At 33.8% G+C, this 24181-nt stretch overlaps 1 protein-coding gene across 1 annotated transcript; it reads right to left on the minus strand.

Moving 5' to 3' along the window:
- Nucleotides 1–3595: 3595 nt before the first annotated feature.
- Nucleotides 3596–19794, minus strand: LOC113074985 (AP-1 complex subunit mu-1-like). Its single transcript, XM_026247701.1, has 12 exons — nucleotides 19575–19794; nucleotides 18648–18804; nucleotides 18040–18107; nucleotides 17778–17908; nucleotides 17492–17639; nucleotides 16176–16302; nucleotides 15874–16016; nucleotides 14800–14871; nucleotides 14546–14704; nucleotides 14333–14458; nucleotides 5250–5325; nucleotides 3596–3868 (listed from the first exon to the last, which is right to left on the minus strand). The coding sequence occupies exons 1-12, from the start codon at nucleotides 19614–19616 to the stop codon at nucleotides 3846–3848; spliced, it is 1272 nt and encodes a 423-aa protein (XP_026103486.1). The 5' UTR covers nucleotides 19617–19794; the 3' UTR covers nucleotides 3596–3845.
- Between the last annotated feature and the right edge of the window lie 4387 nt (nucleotides 19795–24181).

The raw sequence follows: 24181 nt of genomic DNA on the forward strand, positions 1-24181 counted from the left end.
TATACATGCATGTATATTTTATTAAGAGAGAGAGAGTGTGTGTGTGTTAATATATATATATATATATATATATACAGTCTTGTTCAAAATAATAGCAGTACAATGTGACTAACCAGAATAATCAATTTTTCGTATATTTTTTTATTGCTACGTGGCAAACAAGTTACCAGTAGGTTCAGTAATTCTCAGAAAACAAATGAACCCAGCATTCATGATATGCACGCTCTTAAGGCTGTGCAATTGGGCAATTCGTTGAATTAGTTGAAAGGGGTGTGTTCAAAAAAATAGCAGTGTGGCATTCAATCACTGAGGTCATCACTTTTGTGAAGAAACAGGTGTGAATCAGGTGGCCCCTATTTAAGGATGAAGCCAACACTTGTTGAACATGCATTTGAAAGCTGAGGAAAATGGGTCGTTCAAGACATTGTTCAGAAGAACAGCGTACTTTGATTAAAAAGTTGATTAGAGAGGGGAAAACCTATAAAGAGGTGCAAAAAATGATAGGCTGTTCAGCTAAAATGATCTCCAATGCCTTAAAATGGAGAGCAAAACCAGAGAGACGTGGAAGAAAACGGAAGACAACCATCAAAATGGATAGAAGAATAACCAGAATGGCAAAGGCTCAGCCAATGATCACCTCCAGGATGATCAAAGACAGTCTGGAGTTACCTGTAAGTACTGTGACAGTTAGAAGACGTCTGTGTGAAGCTAATCTATTTTCAAGAATCCCCCGCAAAGTCCCTCTGTTAAAAAAAAGGCATGTGCAGAAGAGGTTACAATTTGCCAAAGAACACATCAACTGGCCTAAAGAGAAATGGAGAACATTTTGTGGACTGATGAGAGTAAAATTGTTCTTTTTTTCCAAGGGCCACAGGCAGTTTGTGAGACGACCCCCAAACTCTGAATTCAAGCCACAGTACGCAGTGAAGACAGTGAAGCATGGAGGTGCAAGCATCATGATATGGGCATGTTTCTCCTACTATGGTGTTGGGTCTATTTATCACATACCAGGGATCATGGATCAGTTTGCATATGTTAAAATTACTTGAAGAGGTCATGTTGCCCTATGCTGAAGAGGACATGCCCTTGAAATGGTTGTTTCAACAAGACAATGACCCAAAACACACTAGTAAACGGGCAAAGTCTTGGTTCCAAACCAACAAAATTAATGTTATGGAGTGGCCAGCCCAATCTCCAGACCTTAATCCATTGAGAACTTGTGGGGTGATATCAAAATGCCTGTTTCTGAAGCAAAACCAAGAAATGTGAATGAATTGTGGAATGTTGTTAAAGAATCATGGAGTGGAATAACAGCTGAGAGGTGCCACAAGTTGGTTGACTCCTGCCACACAGATGTCAAGCAGTTTTAAAAAACTGTGGTCATACAACTAAATATTAGTTTAGTGATTCACAGGATTGCTAAATCCCAGGAAAAAAATGTTTGTACAAAATGTTTTGAGTTTGTACAGTCAAAGGTAGACACTGCTATTTTTTTGAACACCACCCCTTTCAACTAATTGCCCATTGCACAGCCTTAAGAGCGTACATATCATGAAATTGCTGGGTCTTGTCTTGTTTTCTGACAATCTACTGAACCTACTGGTAACTTGTTTGCCATGTAGCAATAAAATATACTAAAAACCTTGATTATTCTGGTTAGTCACATTGTACTGCTATTATTTTGAACAAGACTGTATATATATATATATATATAAAATATTAGTTCTTGGAACAGAATAGTCATTCTTTAATTCCTAATTTAATTAAATATATCCTTAGTATACATTTTATAAATTACAATATGTATAAAAATGCACATTATGCATTATTAGTGTGTGTGAGATATAATATGCACGCGCACACACATTTTAATCTACAAAATATTGAAATAAAATGAATCTATACAGCATATAAAAACATCTTTATTCAAATGTGTATAGTATATAGACTAAACTGCTAATTTTCAAACTTGATTAAAGTATGTAGATTATATATTATGCCAAATGAATAAATATTTAGCCATGTTCCAATAGTAATTATGAGATGGATCAGACAAGGTATTTTCTAAACGGGTACTTTATTGATGTCTGACGTGCACAAAGAGATGAATTAAGTGAGATACAGGAACATTTCAAGAGGAATGCAATTACGTCACATTTCAGCTCCACTGCATGCTGTACCATAGTAAACATGGTAACCTTCACATTCTGTCCTTTGAAGGCAATTGAAATGAGACAAATCGACAAACTAATACAAAAAACTAACAATTATGATTTAATCTCCTCTTTTTTTTAAATTGGCACCACGGTTGACTTTAGTTTTCAGTTGTGTGTTGAACGGTTTCACTCGAGTCAGTGGTGTAAACTCATGAGGGACTGTGAACAGATCCCAGAGCAGCCCAAAATACTCAATCACTGGACAGACTATAAATAAACTCGAAAATAAAATACAAACGAATGAGTCAGTGTGCAGGAATGACATAAAAAAACTAAAAATACTGAATATTAATAAACAATATCTGAGGACGTCCCTGAACAAAATGATGACCTAGAAATACAAACGCTTCAAAATATCATAAGATCTTTTGACTTTTGATTGAAATGTAACAAACACTGTAATATGCAACATACTTTCGCTGTGACCTCACGACATTGTTGAATTCATCTGATAAATAACCACAAACATGACGTGTTTACAGTATGAAAACATCTGAAATGTGACGCGTATGAACACTTCCTCCGTTGAAAATGTGACGTGATACCCTTGGACGAGGACTGCGCTGCGTTTTCATCAAGTGTAAAGGAACTTGATTCCGGTTTACTGTCAAACACACACACACCGTACACACACACACATCTGCAGTTTGAGAATTAAAGCTTGTGGAACGGCCAAGAAATGATTCAGTTCAGTGAATCAGCAAGTATGAATCTTTCAAATCCTCTCAAGGACGTCAGGCTCATATTTCAACACAAATCAACAGAATCAATGAGAAGGTGATGGGAATGTGATTCGTTTTGACAAGATAAGAATTTTAGTTATTCAAAATGAAAGATTCATATGATTCTTCTGAGGAAAGATACATATGATTCTTCCGAGTAAAGATTTATGATTCTAATAACAAGTAAAGATTCATATGATTCTTCCGAGTAAAGATTCATATGATTCTTCCGAGTAAAGATTCATATGATTCTTCCGAGTAAAGATTCATATGATTCTTCCGAGTAAAGATTCATATGATTCTTCCGAGTAAAGATTCATATGATTCTTCCGAGTAAAGATTCATATGATTCTTCCGAGTAAAGATTTATGATTCTAATAACAAGTAAAGATTCATATGATTCTTCCGAGTAAAGATTCATATGATTCTTCCGAGTAAAGATTCATATGATTCTTCCGAGTAAAGATTTATGATTCTAATAACAAGTAAAGATTCATATGATTCTTCCGAGTAAAGATTTATGATTCTAATAACGAGTAAAGATTCATATGATTCTTCCGAGTAAAGATTCATATGATTCTTCCGAGTAAAGATTCATATGATTCTTCCGAGTAAAGATTCATATGATTCTAATAACGAGTAAAGATTCATATGATTCTTCCGAGTAAAGATACATATGATTCTTTCAAATAAAGATTTATATGATTCAAATGTCCTGGAGAGTTTCGTAAGATTCAAAACAGGAAGATTTGAATAAAACCTAAACTCGATTGCAATCCGTAAGTCTTAAGATCTGACATGTATTTGTTTGAAACGATTGGAAGCACTAGTGTGTCGTGAATACTGCAGATGAGTGTGGAGCCGAAAGAGAGACAGACCCATGATCCTCCAGGCTAATTCTTCATGTTCACTGAGTCCGCAGCTGATAGTCTGCAAAGAGCGAAGGAAATGAGCAAGGCTTAATTAAATGCACAGAACGACAGGAAACAGGACAAAATGGAAATACAGGGGGAAAGTTAATTGTGACAGCTGAACTTTCTCTCTCCACCCATCAAAAACACAATCAAGAGCTCCATCAGTCAGGAAGATTGAGACAAGTTCACAAGATGAAGATAGATGGTGCGTATCAAACACATGCTGGATGCACTCAGAGAGGAAGACGGCTAACCGGAGTTTACACGACTGGAGAACATTTAGCAACAGTTTTGCAATCTGAGCACTTTTCATTTCATGTCATTAGACGAGAGCATCAAGACAAAGAGGATTCAATAGTGTTTCTGATTTAAACAGCAGTAGTAAAAACTGTTCATTTCACTTCTGTGAGCCCCTTCAAACTGTCCATTTTAATGAGACCACGGGGATTTGTCACGCGTCAAAAATACATGCCTTATTAATATATTAAACAGCATTTCTGTAAATATGGCCCTAAACAACAATTATTTCTTATAATAATATATTATAATTATAGCTATATATAGATGACAATATCTTTATCATGCTTATTTAACAAAAAAACATGGCTTCACAATTGTAACTTTTTATTTTGTAATTTATTATTTTTAATATTTAATTGGCTACAGACAAAAAACTTTAAGAGCAAATGATAGAAATATTATACTTTTGTTATTATTGTTATAATTTATCTAATTTACAATGGTTAAAATTATGGTTTTCATGATTGAAAAAAAAATAAAATACTTTCAGTGCAAATACAAAAAATTATTAAAGGGAGAAATATAGATCGACTGAAGTGAGAAAAATATCTAGAAAAAAAATGATATATATAACAAATATTTTTATTAACTATTATATTTTTATTTTGCAATTTGTTATCTTTATTTTTTAATTAGCTACGGTGACTGCTGGGTTAAAAATTATGGTTCATAGTCGAAAAACTATTTTCTCATCAAATACAGAAAAAAGGTAACAAAATATTACACACGTGGAATTGATGAGAAAATACCTAACTAAATAAAAAAAAAAAATCATTTTTTTAATGAAATTACAACTCTGACTACTAAAATATATGCGAAACATTAAGCCCTGGCTCTCAGTTGTAAGCTGAAGATGTGAATTCGGAGAAAGAAATGTAGCACTCCCTCACTGTACCAGCGCTTCTAATTTTATCTGGGTTTCACCATCGCGCACATGTCTGTCCTGAACATCCTCTTTCAACAGAACAATTTCATCTCCGCATTTAACACTAATCTCCCATCATTCTGCGCTGCATTGCAGGTATTTGGCAACAATTAAGCAACGCTGTGAAAAACAATGACAAGAAGAGAGAAGAGAGGATGAGAGAGTGTTTTACCTCCGTTCTGGGTGATGTACCGCACCCAGGGCAGGGCCTGATAGCCGCTCTTCTCGATGATCTTCAGGTAACGCACCTGTCAAAACACACATATATTACTGACACACTGCAATGCATTGTGGGTGAATTCATTAAGCCAAACCTTCTAAAAGCCTACAACGCAATGGGAATAAATAACAACCCATTCAAACAATGCACAGCAATATTTAGTTTATTCTTTGAGTAAATGATACTTTTCAAATGCACAATGCAGTGGAAAGACGGCTAAAAACATAAAGAAAGAACAAAAATGATTGCATTTTTGTATGCAACAACAACAACAACAAAAAGGCTTTGAAGAAACCCAAGCAAGAATGTTTGAGGAATATCAAGCAAACGCATCCAAGGCTTGTGATATCTACATCTAGCATTAGCTTCATGTCAGGTCCACGTGGGCATCCGAGGGTTAGGGTCTGAGCCCATGGGAAAGTGGCGGAGTTGGACAGCGCGGGCGGAAGCCCATGAAGAAGTGAGATTGGGGAAATGGCACTCGTTGGGTTCATACGGGCCTTGCATCACTACACAAGCCTTTGCACAACCGCTCCAAACATGCTGAAAGAGCACAATCACGTTTTGTAAGAGGCGACAGATAAACCTGATACTCAGAATTAGAGGTGAAGTGTTGTTTTTACCCATGTTACAATACGATTTCAACAGTTTTATGCTGGTTTGTAACCGGCACAATTCACCCTTTGTTTTAGTCTATTTCGCTTCTATATTAAACAACACGACTACTGTTGGGGGAAAATTGTAGTTTTCTGTGATTGGAAATAAAATAATAATTGCAGATTGAATGCATATATAAAGATTATATATTTTTATTTATTAAAAACAAATTATGTGTTGTTGGTTGGTTCCTGTAATTAGAAAAAATAGCAATTGCATAATCAGGAATATAATACAGTTTATAATGCATTAATTTTTATTTTTTTTTACTAACTAAAATATAACCAAATGTAAATATATTGAATACACACTTATATAATAATAATTGTTACTGATTACACACACACACACACGTTTTATATTATAATTGGTATAGAAATAGTACGACATAATCAGCTTCAATAACAATAATATACATTGTAATTGATTATTATAATATAAAAATATTATTATAAAATAATAATAAGCATTGTTGGGGGTAACGCATTAAAAGTTACATAATCAGATTACTTTTTTCAAGTAATTAGTAATGCATTGTTAATTTACAAGAAAATATCTAGGTTACTTTTTCAAAACAATCAAGTCCTGCTCATATTTAAAAAGTAATGCAAACTTAATGTAACGCATTAGTAAGTAACGTAATTAGTTACTTTTTTAGGGAGTAACACAATATTGTAATGCATTACTTTTAAAAGTAACGTTCCCCAACAATTATATACCATAATAACTTACTATAATCATGTTAATATACCAAAGAACTAGTACAAGAACTCCAAATCTGGCTAAAACACTGAGTTATGAACTATCTGTTTGGCGAAACAATTAAAACATGGGGGGAATGGGTTAGGAGTGTTTTGTATTTTTATTTGGTAACTTTATTTTTGCAATTCAATTTGAAGTCTCTAGTCACCTTTAATTGCACCGGAGCGCAGGGTGGACGTTTACGACGTGAGGAATTACAGTCCTCGTCTCCAGCAGCTCTGTGTTTGTTGATCCGAGCGTTTGTTCTAATCGTGGACTCTATTCTCACAGAAAACCTCCCTGTCTAAAATGCACAAAAATAGCCGACGTAAAATGCAAAATAGGCTTACGCAGAACGAGAGCTGTATTCTAGGTATCAATGCAGATTTAAAAAGCACGAGGACAGCCCTGTGCACACACACGTTTTTGGGAATCCTGGCGTCTGTGGGGACGGTGATGTGCCACTCTTGGGTGCAGCTCACACAAACTTCCCAGGCCACCATCGGCGTCCACCCTGGCGAGCGCGACGAGACGGCCAGACGGTGAAGGGCTAAATAATGCCGTGCGCCGCTCGTCTCGTCGGGCTGCGTTTATGTCATGCTCTGGTCAGCCCTTAGTGAACTCCAGTGTATATTTGCAGCTGGATGGAGTCCAGTGTGGGCAGTGCTGAGATGTGCGTGGTCACCGGTCTCTCATTAGCATGCGGCGTGAGCTCACGGTCAGACAGGCAGGCAGACGCACGCAAACATACACCGCTGCTGATTCAGCTCTTGACATGCAGCATTCCGTAAATATGTAAACAAGCAAACAAAATATACAGCAGGGCTTTTCCTGAAGGACGGGGTTTCAGGGTTTTTAGAATTCTAATGAGACGGAAAAACATGCATCATGGGAAATATAAAAATTCAAATGCAATGTTGTTGATCAAAACATAGCAGGAATAAAACACTAATGATTGCACATCGCTGTTCAAAAGTTTGAATTCAGTTAGATTAATGAGAAAATAAATGAATGTCTATTAATTATTAACTTAAGGATGTATTCCATTGATGACGGTAAAGAGATTTATAATCGTACAAATATTTCTATTTCAAACAAATGCGGTTTTGAACTTTTGTATTCATTAAAAGCTATCTATTATGCAAAATCCACTTTTACATGGTGTTTGGACATTAATGTGTGTTTGCAGTGTGTGATGATGTTTGGATGCAAGACTGAACATAATGAGAGTCCTCTCCTAAATCTGTAGTTCAGAAATGAGTTATATTTAGGTCTATATGGTAAACGATTGTTTGTAATGATCCCGAGAAATGTTGTGAGCCGGACGTCTGTCGTGTGTAGAGCTCAAATATACAGACGAGAGAGTTAAAGATTGTTTTGTGTGTTAAAAAACCTTTGTGAAAATTACACGTCAACGAGAGGCTGCACGTTACACCTAATAACAGTGTGGGAAACACTATTATAAAAAAAAGGCACTTTAATTTGAGAAGTCAAGCAATTAGAGGATCAGAAAAATGCCAAGCTTCATGCTTTCGCTTGAGTTTCATCCACATATAAGATAAGTCTCTTCTGCTCACCAAGGCTGCATTTATTTGATCAAAAATACAGAACTGTTTTCTACGTGAATGTAAGTTCAAATGTAATTTATCTCCGTGATGCGCTGCTGAATTTTCAGCATCATTACTGAACATTAGAAATCAGATTTGCACAATTATCATTAACGGTTCTAATTATCAATTTTGAAATCTTATTTAATATTTTTGTGGAAACCTCAATGAATAGAAACTTCGTTGAACAGAAAGTTCAAAAGAATAGCATTTATTTGAAACCGAAATCTTTTTAACCTTATAATGTCTGTCTTTTTATATGCACCTTTAAACAAATAAATGCCTCCTTACTGAATAAAAATAAATTCATTTTAAAATCTCTTTCATGCAGCAAAAACGGTGATATTCTTTTGATTTCAGAAATGTTTCTTGAGCAGTAAATCATCATATTATTCTGATTTCTGAAAATCATGTGACACTGAAGACTGGAGTAAAGATGCTGAAAATACAGCGGAGCATCACAGAAATAAATTACAGTTTACATTATATTCACATAGAAAACTGTTCTTTTAAATTGTAAAATTATTTCATAATTTTACAGTTTCGACTGCATTTTTAAACCAATGCAGCATTGATGAGCAGAAGAAAAAAAAAATGGACCAGTAGTATAAATATAGCCATGCTGGGAAAACTATTCGGGTTTTCATATAAAACCCATGCATGCTAAAAATGTCACGCACGTGTCTATTTGTGACTAGCAGAGGTCAGCGGTAATAGTCCAAAGGCCAGTCCAGTTCATCCAGACAGACTGCAGATCTCTAGATGCGGTCGGCCAGTCTGAGACAAACGGCCCGAGGCTTGACGTGCAACCAAACCACAGCCTGGTTCTTCGAGCGTGGGACTGTCGCACAATCAGCTAGCGGCGCTAATCGCAGGGGACTCGACGCCTGGCGCTCAGGGCACGCAGACACGCCGACCGCAGCCAGCAGAGCTTATCAAAGCCTGCCCGAGGTTTACAAGCAGGTCAGCACCCAGAATCCTCTCTCACAGGAGTGTGTGATGCACCTCGAGCTGAAGGCATCGGATGATAATCTTGATTTACGGAAGAACTAACATGCATTTATATTCCCAAAGAGCTCTTTTGACGCTCCGGGATCAAAACCCCCACAAGACACATGGGACGCAGTCGAGCGCTGAACGAAAACCAGAGGAAATCTCATTGAAGTTCAGCACTTAATTAGATCTGACACTCGACTGACTGTCTTTTAGCCCAAACATCCTCACTCTCAGGGGAAATTGAGTTTCGGACGGATTTATGTCGTTGATATCCGCGTGGGCTGATGAAACTTACCATTATATTGAGGAAATCTTTTGTTTAAAACAGAAAATTAGAAGTAATTTTATTGGAGAAGCTGTTTATGGATATGGTAGCCGAGGTCGCCCCGAGTTCATCTGATGCTTCACCTTCAACCTCTCTGTAATTTGTCTGATTCATTTGATTGTCGATTGTTCGTCTGGTTTGTGGCTTACAGAGTGTCAAACAATGTCAACATTAAATTACATACTGGCTCCTCGACTGAAGTAAAGCGTCTGCTACATGCATAAATATAAATCTGACACTGATCAGACAACATATTAAACGAATAAATCCTCACGCAGATGAGAAGCATAAATCATGTTTTTTAGCTTTACAACTTTGCAGTACTGGCTTCCACTGCAAATGCTTTTATTTTGTGATTCCTCAGCGCATGTCTTGTAAATGAAAGGTGCGCAGGTTCTTCAGCGATCAGATGCACTGTTCTCATCTGCTGGAAGGGGCTGCAAGTTTTGGGGAAAACAAATTGTGACTTTTCTGATGTGAAATGTGACCCTGCAGCGCAAAACCAGGTATAAGGGTACATTTTCTGAAATATAGATTTATACATTGTCTGAAGGCTGAATAAATAAGCTTTCTGTTGATGTGTGGTTTGCTATGATAGGATAGTATTTGGCCGAGATACAACTATTAGAAAATCTGGAATTTGAGGGTGCAAGAAAAAAAAAAAAAAAATTTGAGAAAACGGCCTTTAAAGTTGTCCAAATGAAGTCCTTTGCAATGCATATTACCAATTTTTTTACAGTTTGTAGTTTTTTTTGTGCCATTTCTTTTGTAAATATATCAATATTGCTGTAAATAATAATAATACACAGTGCTGCACTAATAATAATAATAATAAAAATACCTCTTGCTTCATAACTAAACTATATAAAAAATAAATGACAAAAACTAAAATATTATCATGCACATTGTTGCACAAATAATAATAACTTAAATAAAAACCTAAAAATGCCTAAAATTAATATTATAAATACATATTGTAGCACTAAAAATTATTCTATAATTATTATCATTACTAAATAAATAATATTAATAAAACAAAATAAGAAATATTAATATTGATTATAAATGTAAAGAAAAGTATTTAAGGAAATATAATCAATAATTTAATTTTTATTACATTACTGTTGAATTACAAGACTAATATTTATGGCAAGCATAAAACATTTATTCTTTAAGGGAAAACCACATCGGGACCCTAAAGCTGCTCTTTTATTTAGAAGTGCTTCTCATTACAAGTCTGGAAAGATTTTTGGCGCATGGTGCATTTTCTAATGCACATTATAAGCACCAGAAATGGATGCATATGCTTAAAAACATAAAAAAAAGTTCAAGTGGAGAAGCATTTACTGTTAAAGATGAGCTGTTTGCATGAACAAACACTCTGAAACACACAGTGCATATAATTATTGAATTAAATCAGCCTTTGAGATTCGCTAAGAGCGTTGGATCTTATTGCAATTTTGTTTAGTTTTGTCCTGCTGGATCATCAAACACAAACTGAAGAAGAGACTCGAGTCATATTTAGAGTAGAGAAGATCACGGAGACTAACAGCATTATTATTCTCATTTCATTCTGTAAAACAAAAACTGATCGCATTCAAATTCTGCATGAAGCAAACACATTTCTGCAAATTTAAAATGGTCTATTCATGCTAACACAAAAAGCATGAATCCACTGCCAGCTGCAGTGCACAACATCTGTGCGAGAATCATTCCCAGATCAACAAACAGCAGTTTTTCTGTTGAGAGTTTCCACAAACACGTCCCACAGCTCGACTGCAGTCCTGTACAGTTCATTTCTGTTCGGCCCGCCTTTATAAACTGCTGAGGCCTTAGAAACACACACACACACACACACACACACACACACTCGACTGACCATAACAAATAAACACACCGTCTGCTAAAACACAAGAATCAGCAGCAGGAGCTGTGGTCTGTCCTGGCCTTGACTGGCCACCAGCGTCTGGATCGGGCCACTGTCACGGCCACAACACACACACACACACACACACACGTTTGTTTTTGTGTAAAGTGTGTTCATCCCATAGGTGTAATGGTTTTTATACTGTACAAACTGTATATTCTATCACCCTTCACCAACCCTACACCTAACCCTAACCCTCACAGGAAACTTTGTGCGTTTTTACTTTCTCAAAAAACCTCATTCTGTATGATTTATAAGCGTTTTTGTAAGTCACCCTCTCCTTGTAATACCTGTGTCATACCCATGTCATTATACAGAGTTGTGTCCTGATATGACAGATGCATGCAACTTGAACCGTTTCTAATGCAACAAGATTAAAACCCACAATGCTGCACAAGACACAAGATAAATATTCTACCGAATGTCATGTTTAAGAGAACTTAAAGGAGTCTGTCCTCATTCATGATTATTTCCAAGAAAGTGTCTTTATAATAAAACCACAACAATAATGGACTTTGACACTGATTTACACTTTATGGAGAAAAATAATAATAATTGATTGCTGAAGAAAGAAATCATACCGGTTTGGAAGGATATGAAAATGAACAAATGACAGAATTATTATTTTTGAGTGAAGAGTTTTGGATTTCTGCTTTCTTAAGCATTCTGCTTTCATCAACAAACAGAACTGAAGTTATTTTAATATTATTAATATGCTATTCTTTATTTTTAATAACCGTTTATTTTATTTGTTTAGATTTGTTTTTTATTAGGTTTTTGTAAATATTTATATATTTTGCTTTAATTCACTTTTTATTCGGTTTTTAATTGTTTTAATAACCTAGTTGTATTTTAACTTGGCTACAAATGCACCACTTCTCATTTAAAATGTAAATTATTATTTTTTCAATCCTCAAAAACCTTTTTTTAATTATTCTAGCTGTAGTCAATGTAGTTGTAGATGCTGTTTTTATCGTTTTATCTATGAAATCGAGGCTGAGTGGGACAGAATTGCAGGAATTGATTTGAAAAAACATATTTCCCTGTTCAACAATCACAAGCAGAGATAAAATCAGTCGGACAGACGTCGATCCATCACAGCCTCACTTACGCTCCCAAGAAATGAAATGATACACAGAATATCTCTTCCATTGAAGGAAATTTTGAATCAACATTACGTCAAACACCTGATCAGAATAAATAAATGAGATATTATTAATATGTTCCTCTTTTATGCAGATGTCTGATGATGTTCAGAGCCCTTGCTGTCAATGGGATTCCGGCTTCTTTTCATAAATAAATCCTATTTAGTGAAATTACATTAACTCAAGAGTTGATCAAAGATGAGAACGTTTGCTCAAAGCCTCATAGTGTGTGTGATGTGCTCATATTAATGTTTAAACACCACTGTGAGTGTACAAATCCTTTAAAAGCACAGATTTGTAACAGAGGAATAACCAGAACACACACTGCATCTGCCACAGCCGGAGCAACAGGTGCTCATCACATACAGACAGCAGCGCCACCTAGTGTCAAAAACTGATTCTTCTGAATACTGACATATAGATTTAATTCTGATTCAATATTTCTAGTTAGAGTAGTAACATATGCTGCATTGAACTCAAGGTTGAAGTGAAAGTAATGTTTGCTTCTGGAATACACACCATAACACTGGAGCTGCTTTTTAAGTAATGATTAATCTATTTATGAACAAATGCAACTGAAAGCCTCTGTTCTCTAAATCTTAGTGAGGCCGGCCTACACCATGTTAGGCAAAACTAGAATTAAAACTATTCAAACATTTTTGTTAAATGAAATAAAAGCGGAGATAAAAATAAACACAAACTTATTTCAATTTCTTATTTTCATTTACATTTAAAGTTATCTATTGGAAATAGAAAAATAAGAAAAAAATCTGAACTAAAACTCAAACTTAAATTTAGGGGGAAAACCCTTAATGCTAATATTAAAAAAGGAATAAAAATAACAAAAGCACATGAAATTACTAAGATGTAGATAAATTAAAACAAACCTGAAAATATACAAATAAAAACCAATAAAAAAAATATGAAAACTATAATAGTAGATAAATAATAATAAATGATAATATTAAAAAAAGAATAGAAATTACAAAAGAACATAAAATTACTAAAATGTAGATAAATTTAAACTAAACTGAAATTATACAAATAAATGCCAATTAAAAAAATATGTATAAAAACTATAATAGTAGATAAATAATACTAAATGGTAATTTAAATAATACTAATACTAATAATAAAAATTACAAAAGCACCTAAAATTACTAAAATGTAGATAAATTAAAACGAAACTGAAAATATTTGGAAAAAATACGAATAAAAATTATAATAGTAGATAAATAATGCTAAATGGTAATATATATATAAAAAAATAAAAGAAATGACAAAAGAACATAAAATTACAAAACTGTAGATAAATTAAAACTAAACTGAAAATATAAATATAATTGAATTCAAAATATGAAGAAAAAAACTATAATAGTAGATAAATAATACTAAATTGTAATATATAAGAAATACAAAAGCACATAAAATTACTAATGTAATTAAATTAAAACTAAAATGAAAATATAAAAATAAAAGCTAATTCAAAATATGAATAAAAACTAGTAATAATACTAAGAAATAATACTAAGAAAACATGTCTAAATCAATCTCATAATCCAAGATTATAAAAAAAGTGGACTGCAAGCCATCAAGTATCACTTTGTAATGAAAGTGTGAAGGTAACGGTAGGTCACCTGTATTCCAGAGGTGGTGAAATAAGGGATCTCAAACTTCACACTGATTGGTGGCTTTCCCTCCTTGTCCTCCGCCTCAACGCTCGGCAGCCCGAAATGAGCCCTCATCAGGTACTCCTTCCCTCCCTGAAACACACACACACACACACTCGTAAGCTTCTGCTGAGATCACTCTTTAGCTAACAGATGTAGTATAATGTGCTTGTTTCTTACCGGGAAAGATTTGATGGACCAAACGATCTCGCTGTTCTCCGGCACCCACTTGACGCTGCCCACCGTGGTCTTAAACTTGGGCGTGTCGGCGTCCGTCGGGACTGGGATGTGGATCTCCACGTTGTTGGCAGTGGAGCGTCGCTTAAACTGAGACTTGGCCTGCGGTAAAACAGACACGATTTAGATGCTCTGTGCACACACACACACACACACACACACACACCATAAAATCCCAGGGATGCAGGTGTTCTCACCTTGATCATGTACTCGATTCTGCTGTGTGAATGCTTCTCAATCACAGACTCGATCCAGATCAGAGGCTTCACCTGTTCACACAGAAAACCACCACAACACAATCAGACTGACCTGCTTTAACACTATTACAGTTTTATTCATCTCTTGAATTAACATGTTTTATAATGTAATATTCTGAATTGACATAATTTGAATTAAAGCTACTGTTTTTGTTTATTATTTGTAATAATTTTATGTAATTTTTGATTTTTTATTATAATTTTTTATGATTATATTATTTAACTTACAATTATTGTCATAAAAATATTTATGTTAATCTTAATATTAAACTGTGTGTGTATATATATATATATATATATATATATATATATATATATATATATATATATATATATATATAAACCATTTACAATATTATTTGTTTTTACATTTTTTAATCTTATGTTAAAATATACATTTCTGTTTTATTTTTTTATAATATATAAATAAAAGTTTAATGCAAATATAATATTGAAATATCTTATTAATCTTAATTTTATATTTATAAAAAAACATTAATTTAGATTATTATTATTTAGGTTTAATTTACAACTTTTGTTGTCATTTATTTTTTCCTTTTCATTTATTATTCCTTTTTCGGAATTTATTAAATTAAATCAAATTAGTTTTTTTTTATCTTATATAAATACATATAAATTTCAGTATTAAATTTACATAACACTTTGTATGTCTGTATTATATAAAAAAAAATCTTAATCCTAATATAAATCTCAATTGTATATTTATTAAACAAAATATTTACTTTACAATATTATTATTTAAGTTAAATTTACAACTTTTGTTGTAATTTATAATTTCCTTTTTATTTATTATTCCTTTTTCATAATTTATTCATTTACTAAAGTTATTTTTTACTCTTACGGACAGTTTTTTTTTATTTCAGTATTACATTTACATAACACTTTGTACCTTTGTACTTCTGCATTATATTATATTACACATTATTATATCATTAATATAATAATTAAGTATAAGAGTATATTTGTTATTTTGAAGTGAGTTTAGACCCTCACGTGTGTGTTGAGGCGGTAGGACATCAGCTCAAACTCTCCGTCCGGAGGGATGAAGGAGATCGTGCGATCGTTCTCGAATCGAGACAGACGCACACACTGATGAAACTTCACATCCTCCAGCTCCACGGACTTACTCTTCCCACCTGAAGAAGAGAGATCTGATTCAACAAATGAGTAAAACACACATCCAGATGAGCTCAGAGCATGGACACGTGAAATAAAAGCCATAAAACTCCGTTTCAGATGTCACAGGGGTCTTTTAGCATCCGTATGGGGACAGAAACTCGAGGAAGTAGACTCACGGCCGGTGTTCTCGAACAGAACCTTGTCGTTCAGACCCAAACGCAGCTCGGGCATCCCTGAGAGGAACACTCTCATCTTAATGGAGCCCACGATCTCACTGCAGAGGACGTTTCCGTTCGCGCTGACCTGCAGAGTAAATGTCAAACACGTTAATTAAAATTTAAAAAAAATTAATTTATTTTTTATAAAATAAAAAAATAAGTTAGCACAGTAGAAAATAAGTAAATTATTTTTTTAAATTCAATTTATCTTGATTAAAAATACTAAATGTAATAATAAATAAATATAGTACATTAGTGTGATTATTTTTATAATAGTTTTGTAATTTTATAATGTGACTCATCCAGTCTGATTTTTTTTTTTAGTCATGTATCCGGAACTATTCTGTTTCACAATTAACTAATTTAATAATTAAGTTACCTAGCTGCAAAAATCATAATCCCAATCATTTTGGTCATTATTGATTTTATGTAACCCAGGACCCCAAAACCAGTCATATGTTTTGAAATTGAGATTCAATGCAGTATCTGAACGATTAATAAACAAACTTTTTATTGATTGTTTGGATAAAACTAACTTTGGCTGATACACAACTATAAGAAAATCTAAATCGAAACTTTAAGAAAATCATCTTTAAAGTTGTCCGAGTGAATTCTTAGCAATGCATATTACTAATCAAAAATGACGTTTTGATATATTTACGATAAAAATTTACAAAATATCTTCATGGAACATAATACACTAATTATTTTTGACATAAAAAAAAAAATGTACAGTTTTGACGCATACAATGTATTTTTGGCTATTGCTACAAATATACTGTGAGGTGGATGGATTATCTCAACAAAGCAGAAGTGCTTACGAACACAGATTTAGACACATTTGTGTACATAGAAAAAGTCTTCGAACTTTTAGCTCAGCTCGTGAAAAATGGGGCTGAAAAAACAAAAGTGTTGCATTTATAATTTTGTTCAGTGTATATACATTACATATTACATCTGAAAAACACATTTTTAAATAATCATGTATAATTTATGATCAAAGATGAAGTATATTTTAGTACACTTGCTCAACTACTAAACATTAATGCAGTATATAATGCAAAACACAACACAAAGAGCTAATTATTGTAAAACTACATGCAATTATCTTGTTAGGAGCCAAAATATAATGTGATTTGATTGCTCGCCCAGGCCTATTAGTAAACGTGTTAAAGCTTTCATAAGAACAGCAGGTTTATCTCGAGAAAACAAAATCATGGATGTGAATGTGTCTTGTTCGTTGTGACGGATTCCTGTTTATTCTAAACACATACCAGGAGGTTGACAGACTCGATGACGTCCAGGAAAACCTCGTTCTTCCTGTACTTGATGCCCTCTGACCTCCAGGAGACGGCGTTGGTGACCGTAGCAGGGGGCCGAGGAGCGCCCGTGTCCAGCTTGTGACCTTCCTGCGTGATGTATCTGTTAAAAATAAACACCTTCCATCAGTTACTTCATGAATCACATCTGCTTTTAAATGAATCTCACTCACACGGTTTGATGGCGAGTGAACAGAGCTGTTAAAAATGGCTCATAAAAGGAAATCAAACATGCACTCACTCCTGGAGGATCTTGCTGTCAGTGGTTTGCGGGTATCCAAAGTCCATGAGTTCATCCAGCAGCTCGTAGATTATGACAAAGTTATCTCTGATGCTCTCCTCCTCCAGCTCCTTAAAGTATTCAGAGAAAACCTGGGGAAAAACACATCGAAAACCTGTTTGAATAAAGCAAGTGATACTCAAATGTAAGCAGTGATAAACTGTTATTAGGTTCATCCCTAACCCAGAAATCACTTCAAGTCCACAACTGATGTATAATGTACCTGAACAATTTTGTAGAGGAAGGAGAAAACCAGGGAGACACAAGCATTCTTCTTGGAGGTTGCAACAACTGTTTGTCATTGGGTTAAGAGACAAAACATGCTTAAAGAGACCGTAAACTTATCAAATGATTAACAGGTTACAACAAACATGTTGTAAAATGATCCTAAATGATATCATGAATGATCAAAACCTAATAAAATGCCAGAGTGAACTGACATTTATTCAGCAGCCATTGTTCTGAATGTATTTTTCAGATACTACTTATAATCACAATGATAGTAAAGTAATTTAGTGTCATTTTTATGACATTGTAATTTTATAATGTTCAGGTCAGCTGAGATTCAAAATTAAAATCTAATTGAATAATAAATAGAGCTGCGTGATCATGGCCAAAAAAACACATCTTTATTGAGATGTTTTGGAAACGACGTACATTTGAGTTTATCTATTTAGAAGCTGATGTTTAATTGTGAGTTTTATTATATTTCAGGTCTCAAGTAGTTTTAATGTAGTTAACTATAAAACCCTGGTAACCTCGGAGCTCACAGACGGTCTGTTTAAAATGAATGGGATTCTCCGTTCTAGATTCTCGAGGTTTGGAGGATACGGTACAGGTTATTGTGCTTGATCCACATGAAGCGAACTCCCCCGTGAGCCAGGATGGGCGACAGCATCCCCTCCTCCTCTTTATCCATCAGCAGGGACATGAAATGCTCGATCTCGGACATGTCCACATCACCGCGGTAATTACGGCAGATCAGCACCTGAAACACAAAGATGATCCTCAATAATGCAGAGCAGTTCGAATCCAAAGACACTCGTTTCCAGGCTCAGCATCCATATCAACCCAGATGCACTAGAGTAACCAAAGCATTACTTGCAATTCAAATGTATTTAGTTTCTACTGTCAGATAGAAGGCAATGATTTTGCGAGACTGTAAATATTAAAAAATTTACATGAGGTAAGATGAAATGTGCAATTATTTCATGCAACTCAAACTGATGCATAGAGATGGACACAAACAGGTTTAAAAAAGGATTAAGACAAATGTCTGCTCTTTATTAATTAGTGATAATAACTGACTTTGACTGACAGTTACCATATCAAAACATCACTTTATAATAAGCACGTGTTTAATGAATGAATTTAATTTTATTTATTTTCATATCATTTTATCAATTCATATGTTCACACACACACACACACACACACACACACACACACACACACACACACACACACACACAGAAATAACATTTAATAATTATTATTTATTGATTAATAATGCTTGACTTTTGACTGACAGCTGCTAAATCAAAACCTGTTAATAATAAGCAGCTGCTTGAGGAGTTAATATATATTTCAGTAGATCTCAGTTTCATTAACTGATAACGTAATACTCTGGACTTTTAAAACCACTCTGATTTAAATTATTGTATTGAACAATAAGTTTAAATTCTGTTTCAATCCCCTCGCGTTGATGTTTTATGTGGATTAGCTTTAGCCTGCTGTGCTAGTGAACCGTTATCTTACCTTCCCCTTCAGATCCAGCACATAAACAGCGCTCGCCGACATGTTTGCGCCTTCCGCGACCGCTTTGATCCTTAATATACACAAGTTCGCTCACTTCTGTCGCATTTGTTAGTTTAATAAAGAGCTGTCATCCGTTTTAGACGATCAGAGAATCTCCAGCATCAAAATAGCGGATGGGAGAGATTTAGAGGAACCGGGAGACGCTGCTGCGGTGAGAGTGAGTGACTGCAGCGCCGCCTGCCGCTCTGGATGAATGACGGAACTACACTAAAAACCACTGCGACACAAATCACATATCTTCAGGTGTCTCTATTAATTATATATTATTTAAAAAATAATAATATTATATTTATACATTAATAATAATTTTTAATTATTTTACAATTATTCTAATATTATTAATATATAAATGTGATATGTATTTATTTATTAAATTAAGAAATACACATTTGAATTGTAATATATTTTATTTCCACTAGATGGCGATCGATGCTCGAAGTAGTGCTTTCTAGATTTCCGGGTTTTGGTCTCTATGGACTGGGACACGACCCCAGGTTACCTCAAGTGTGCAAAAGGTGATAACTTGATCAAACACTTCAGGCTACACATTTTTATTTTACCAGTATGTGTGTTCCCTGGGAATCGAACACACAACCTTTTATTCTCCTACCGCAATGCTTTACCACTGAGCCACTTACTTATTTTATTAAGCATTATTTAGTAGCATTTACTATACAAGAAATGAAAACATTACTATAAATACAAAAATCAAGATAAATATAGTATATATATAAATAACTGCAAATATAAAATATAAATAAAACAAGAAAATGTTATAAGAAAATATTTTTTTTTAAAAAACAAGACTGAATGAATGAAATTTTCAATTTAGTAATTCTGTTTCTTCAACTTAAACATATTTCCGTTATTTGGCATTTCTATAATTTTGTTCAGTTTAAGATTTAATCTAATATTTATATTTCATTTTAGCTTTATTTCAATTAACAAGTGTGGAGTGTGAGGCTGTTGTTGTCTGTATGTTCTGCATGCTGTTGTTCATAGTGAGACGTCAGATCTTTATTTCTGACTGAGACAGGACTTCACAGACACAGTTTAACCTTGAAATGCAGATGAGACGTTTACTGTGTGAAAGGGTTACGAGGAGCAGACACATCAAAATGTGAAATCGCTTGACTGACCGTTGTGAAAACTAAAGTGAACTGCCAACGAAAGTCACAACTGGTGAAATCTCTGCTGAGCAAAACCCAGCAATGATCCTCAGAATCACAATCTTCTCCAGATGCCAATAAGCTGTATCTTTAAGCGTGTACAGGTCAGACATTCACACCCCTTCATTTGACCAATCACTAACAGACAGAGACAGAGACATCCATCATCCGTCTGAGCAACAAACATTGTTCAGAGCATCTCTTTGTCTGCTTTTTAACCTCTTCACTGCTTTCCAGACTGATGCAGCTCGCTTCTGAAACAAAGACAGACAAATCACTGAACAAACATGAATCCAATATTCATGTTCTTTATTCAAAATATTATTTTATTAATTATTATATTATATTATATTATATTATATTATATTATATTATATTATATTATATTATATTTGTCATTAAAATTTAATATTTAATATGAATTGAATAGAATTGGACAGTTTAGACCCACATTTAATGTATGTGATCTTTGAGACATTTTACACTCATGTTAAAAAAAAAAAAAATCCAGGTCTTTAAATGATTTATATTAAAATATTAAAAATAAATATTTAAAAGTATTCAAAACTATTTCAAATATTTACATTCTAAAGCAATATTTTATCATATCAATATTTTAATTCAGTTTACAATTTACTTATTTCACTTTTTTTTACCATATATTTTATATAAAATTAAAAATATATTTATTTATGCATTGTGATCCATGATGGATTCAACAGAGTTGAAGCAAAGTTTGTGTTGATTTTAAATATATTTTCATGTATTTCAAATATAATCAGTAAAAAATATTGATTAAAAACAGGTAATCAAATTATACTTAACTTAATGATTTCACATGCTAATATACTAGTATAATAAGAAATATTCGGATAAAGGTAAACACATGAAGATTGCTGTAGGCTCGAACAAATAACCTCCTGGAATACATGAATTATTAATGAATAAAGTGGAGATAAATGTGAAGATGGAAAACTCTTGTTTAGTTGCTCTGTGTAATTCTGTGCAGGAAGGAAGTCCTGGGTTTTCTGGAAAGGTCCTGCTGATGATTTATGAGTCGTGGACTTAAGCTGCATCTTGTGAAAGGTCTTTGCTCTATAATTAGACACATATTTGAAATATCATCTTGCGTTAGTGAACCTTCTTGCGCATGTTTTGTGAAAGTGTGTTTGGTCACAGTCACCTGACACGAGCTTGAGTTACACACGGCTCTTGAACTGCTGCAGGTTTATTAACCCTGTAAAGCCTGACATATACATGCATGCGTGTGTGTTTTATGTTTTGCATCATATTTGATCCATCAGGGCCCGTATTCACAAAACATTTCAACAACTAAAAGTTCTCCTAAATAGCAGTAAAAAGAGTTTTCTCTTAAAGCCTATTCATAAAGCTGCTGAGACCAACTTAACTAAGGAATAGAGAGAAGTCTTTGAGCTCAGAGTAAGGGGGCGGGGTTTACTTTGATGATGTCAGCATGCTTATTAACTATGCACACAGTGATTGGCTAGTATATTCGCAGTCAGAGATTTATTCATAGACATATTGTAGAGTGCAATAAAGGTTTAAAAACAAAAATAAAGATTGCCACATTCAAATAAAATTGTTTAAATGCAGGCTGAGTGTGACTAATTAAACAATATCTATGTTCGGTTAATTTTCAGCCTCTTACATGTGTACTTGTGTGTATAGCAGATATGAGAAAATAAATAAACAGCTCTTACTTCTTACCCAAATGGTTAATGAAAACAAGAATATAATCACAGGAACAATTGGAGTTGGGATAACCTCCAAAACCAAAATTATTGGTTTAATTAACATTATTTTTATGATTTTCTCCTTAAATCTGCGAGTTATGAGCAGTATGATTTTTGTTAATATGGCTTTTGTCCCAAACAAGTCCGAAACTGAGCCAAAATATTCAATTTGGTGTAGATGCTGATATTCTTATGGACGAAAGGTGATTGAATTCTGAAGCTCGTGATGTATAAATGAATGAGATTTTATAGCACAGTAATGCAATGCAATCCGATGATGATTGAGAGATCTCATTTCACATTTGATCATGATTTCATGGGAAATCAAGTGAAGCACAGCTGCTTAAATCCAGAAAGTGTTCATCTGGAAATATCATTAGTTATTCGCTTCATAAAAATCAGTAAAGAAGGCATGGAGTAGATCATGTGTGACAGTAAACAAAAAAAAAAAAAGCTGAATGACTTCTGGCAAAAAATTCAATAGATGCAACTGACAGTTTATATCTGTTTCATGAAATGAGCAAAATATTCATGTTTCTTTCAGGTATTTCTCAATGTAAAGATCTGAGCCCAGTAGTCACTGCTGAGATGTTTTTCTGGAGACAGGCGAGAGAAATGATTCCCGCGCCGGTGCATTAGTAAAAGCTGCTGTATTTGATGTTTGATGTCTGGTGTATATTTCCATCGCTGTACAGTATGTGTGTTCAGATATGATGGCTGTGTGTTACCTTCAATGCTTATTTTAGCCCTCTGTGTTCAAACACACACACACACTCACACACACATGATCTTCTAAGAAAACAGGAACTAAAATAAACCTTTCCATGATGTCCAAATGCATGTGCCAAATATTAAACATGCCGATGATCGAAATGAACTCAAATGCAGATATATCTGTCCATCAGATGAGTTTAGTGAGAAAATAGGGGAAAGTTCACAATGAATGCAGTGTGTGTGTGTGTGTGTGTGTGTGTGTGTGTGTGCGTGTGTGTCTATTTAACGATATTATTGGGATAAATTTGTACCAAGAAGTTCTAAAAACCTCCTTTTGGACACATCCTTTCTTTTACGAACAATATTTAAAATAAAAGCAAATAAAGGATTTTGTGTGTGTCTACAAAACTTTTTTTTTATTATTGTACAATGAATTTGATGTGCTGGTTATTGAGAATGATTATATCTAGTTCTAAAATGATTATTAAATGATAATAATGAGCTACAAATTTAATCAGATACATTTGCATATGATTATAATAAACAAACCCTTCTTCCGTCATACAGCAGGAATACACAAGATGCTTTCAGCAAGTCAAGTCAAAATATTGAATTACTGTATGTGTAAGTATGGATGATGACAGATTCACATCGCCAGGCATTTCAATTCAATTTGTGCATGATGACAATATCATAACATTTTCTTTGAAAGCTTGTGAGTAATGTCCAGGTTAAAAAACATAATAATTATACTGTCTGGACTCTTCAAACTGACTGTACATGCACTGAAAACATAAAAGAAAAATATACAGTACACTTGAAGCATTCACTTGAACAAAAAAAATAATTGCATTGATTTGTTGATGTGAAAATATATTAATCTGCAAATTTTAAACGTTTTGACTGGAAT

The sequence above is a fragment of the Carassius auratus genome, unplaced genomic scaffold (assembly GCF_003368295.1).
Source record: "Carassius auratus strain Wakin unplaced genomic scaffold, ASM336829v1 scaf_tig00015931, whole genome shotgun sequence".
Classification (NCBI taxonomy): Eukaryota; Metazoa; Chordata; class Actinopteri; order Cypriniformes; family Cyprinidae; genus Carassius; species Carassius auratus.

Bases quoted from the DNA above. Each gene is read 5' to 3' on its own strand.
- LOC113074985 (XM_026247701.1), bottom strand. From the start codon at position 19,616: ATGTCGGCGAGCGCTGTTTATGTGCTGGATCTGAAGGGGAAG. The intron at 16,303-17,491 runs GTATGTGTTTAG...TTTACTCTGCAG, and splicing joins TCGAGTCTGTCAACCTCCTG to GTCAGCGCGAACGGAAACGT. The intron at 14,872-15,873 runs GTGAGGGTCTAA...CTGTGTGAACAG, and splicing joins CCTACCGCCTCAACACACAC to GTGAAGCCTCTGATCTGGAT.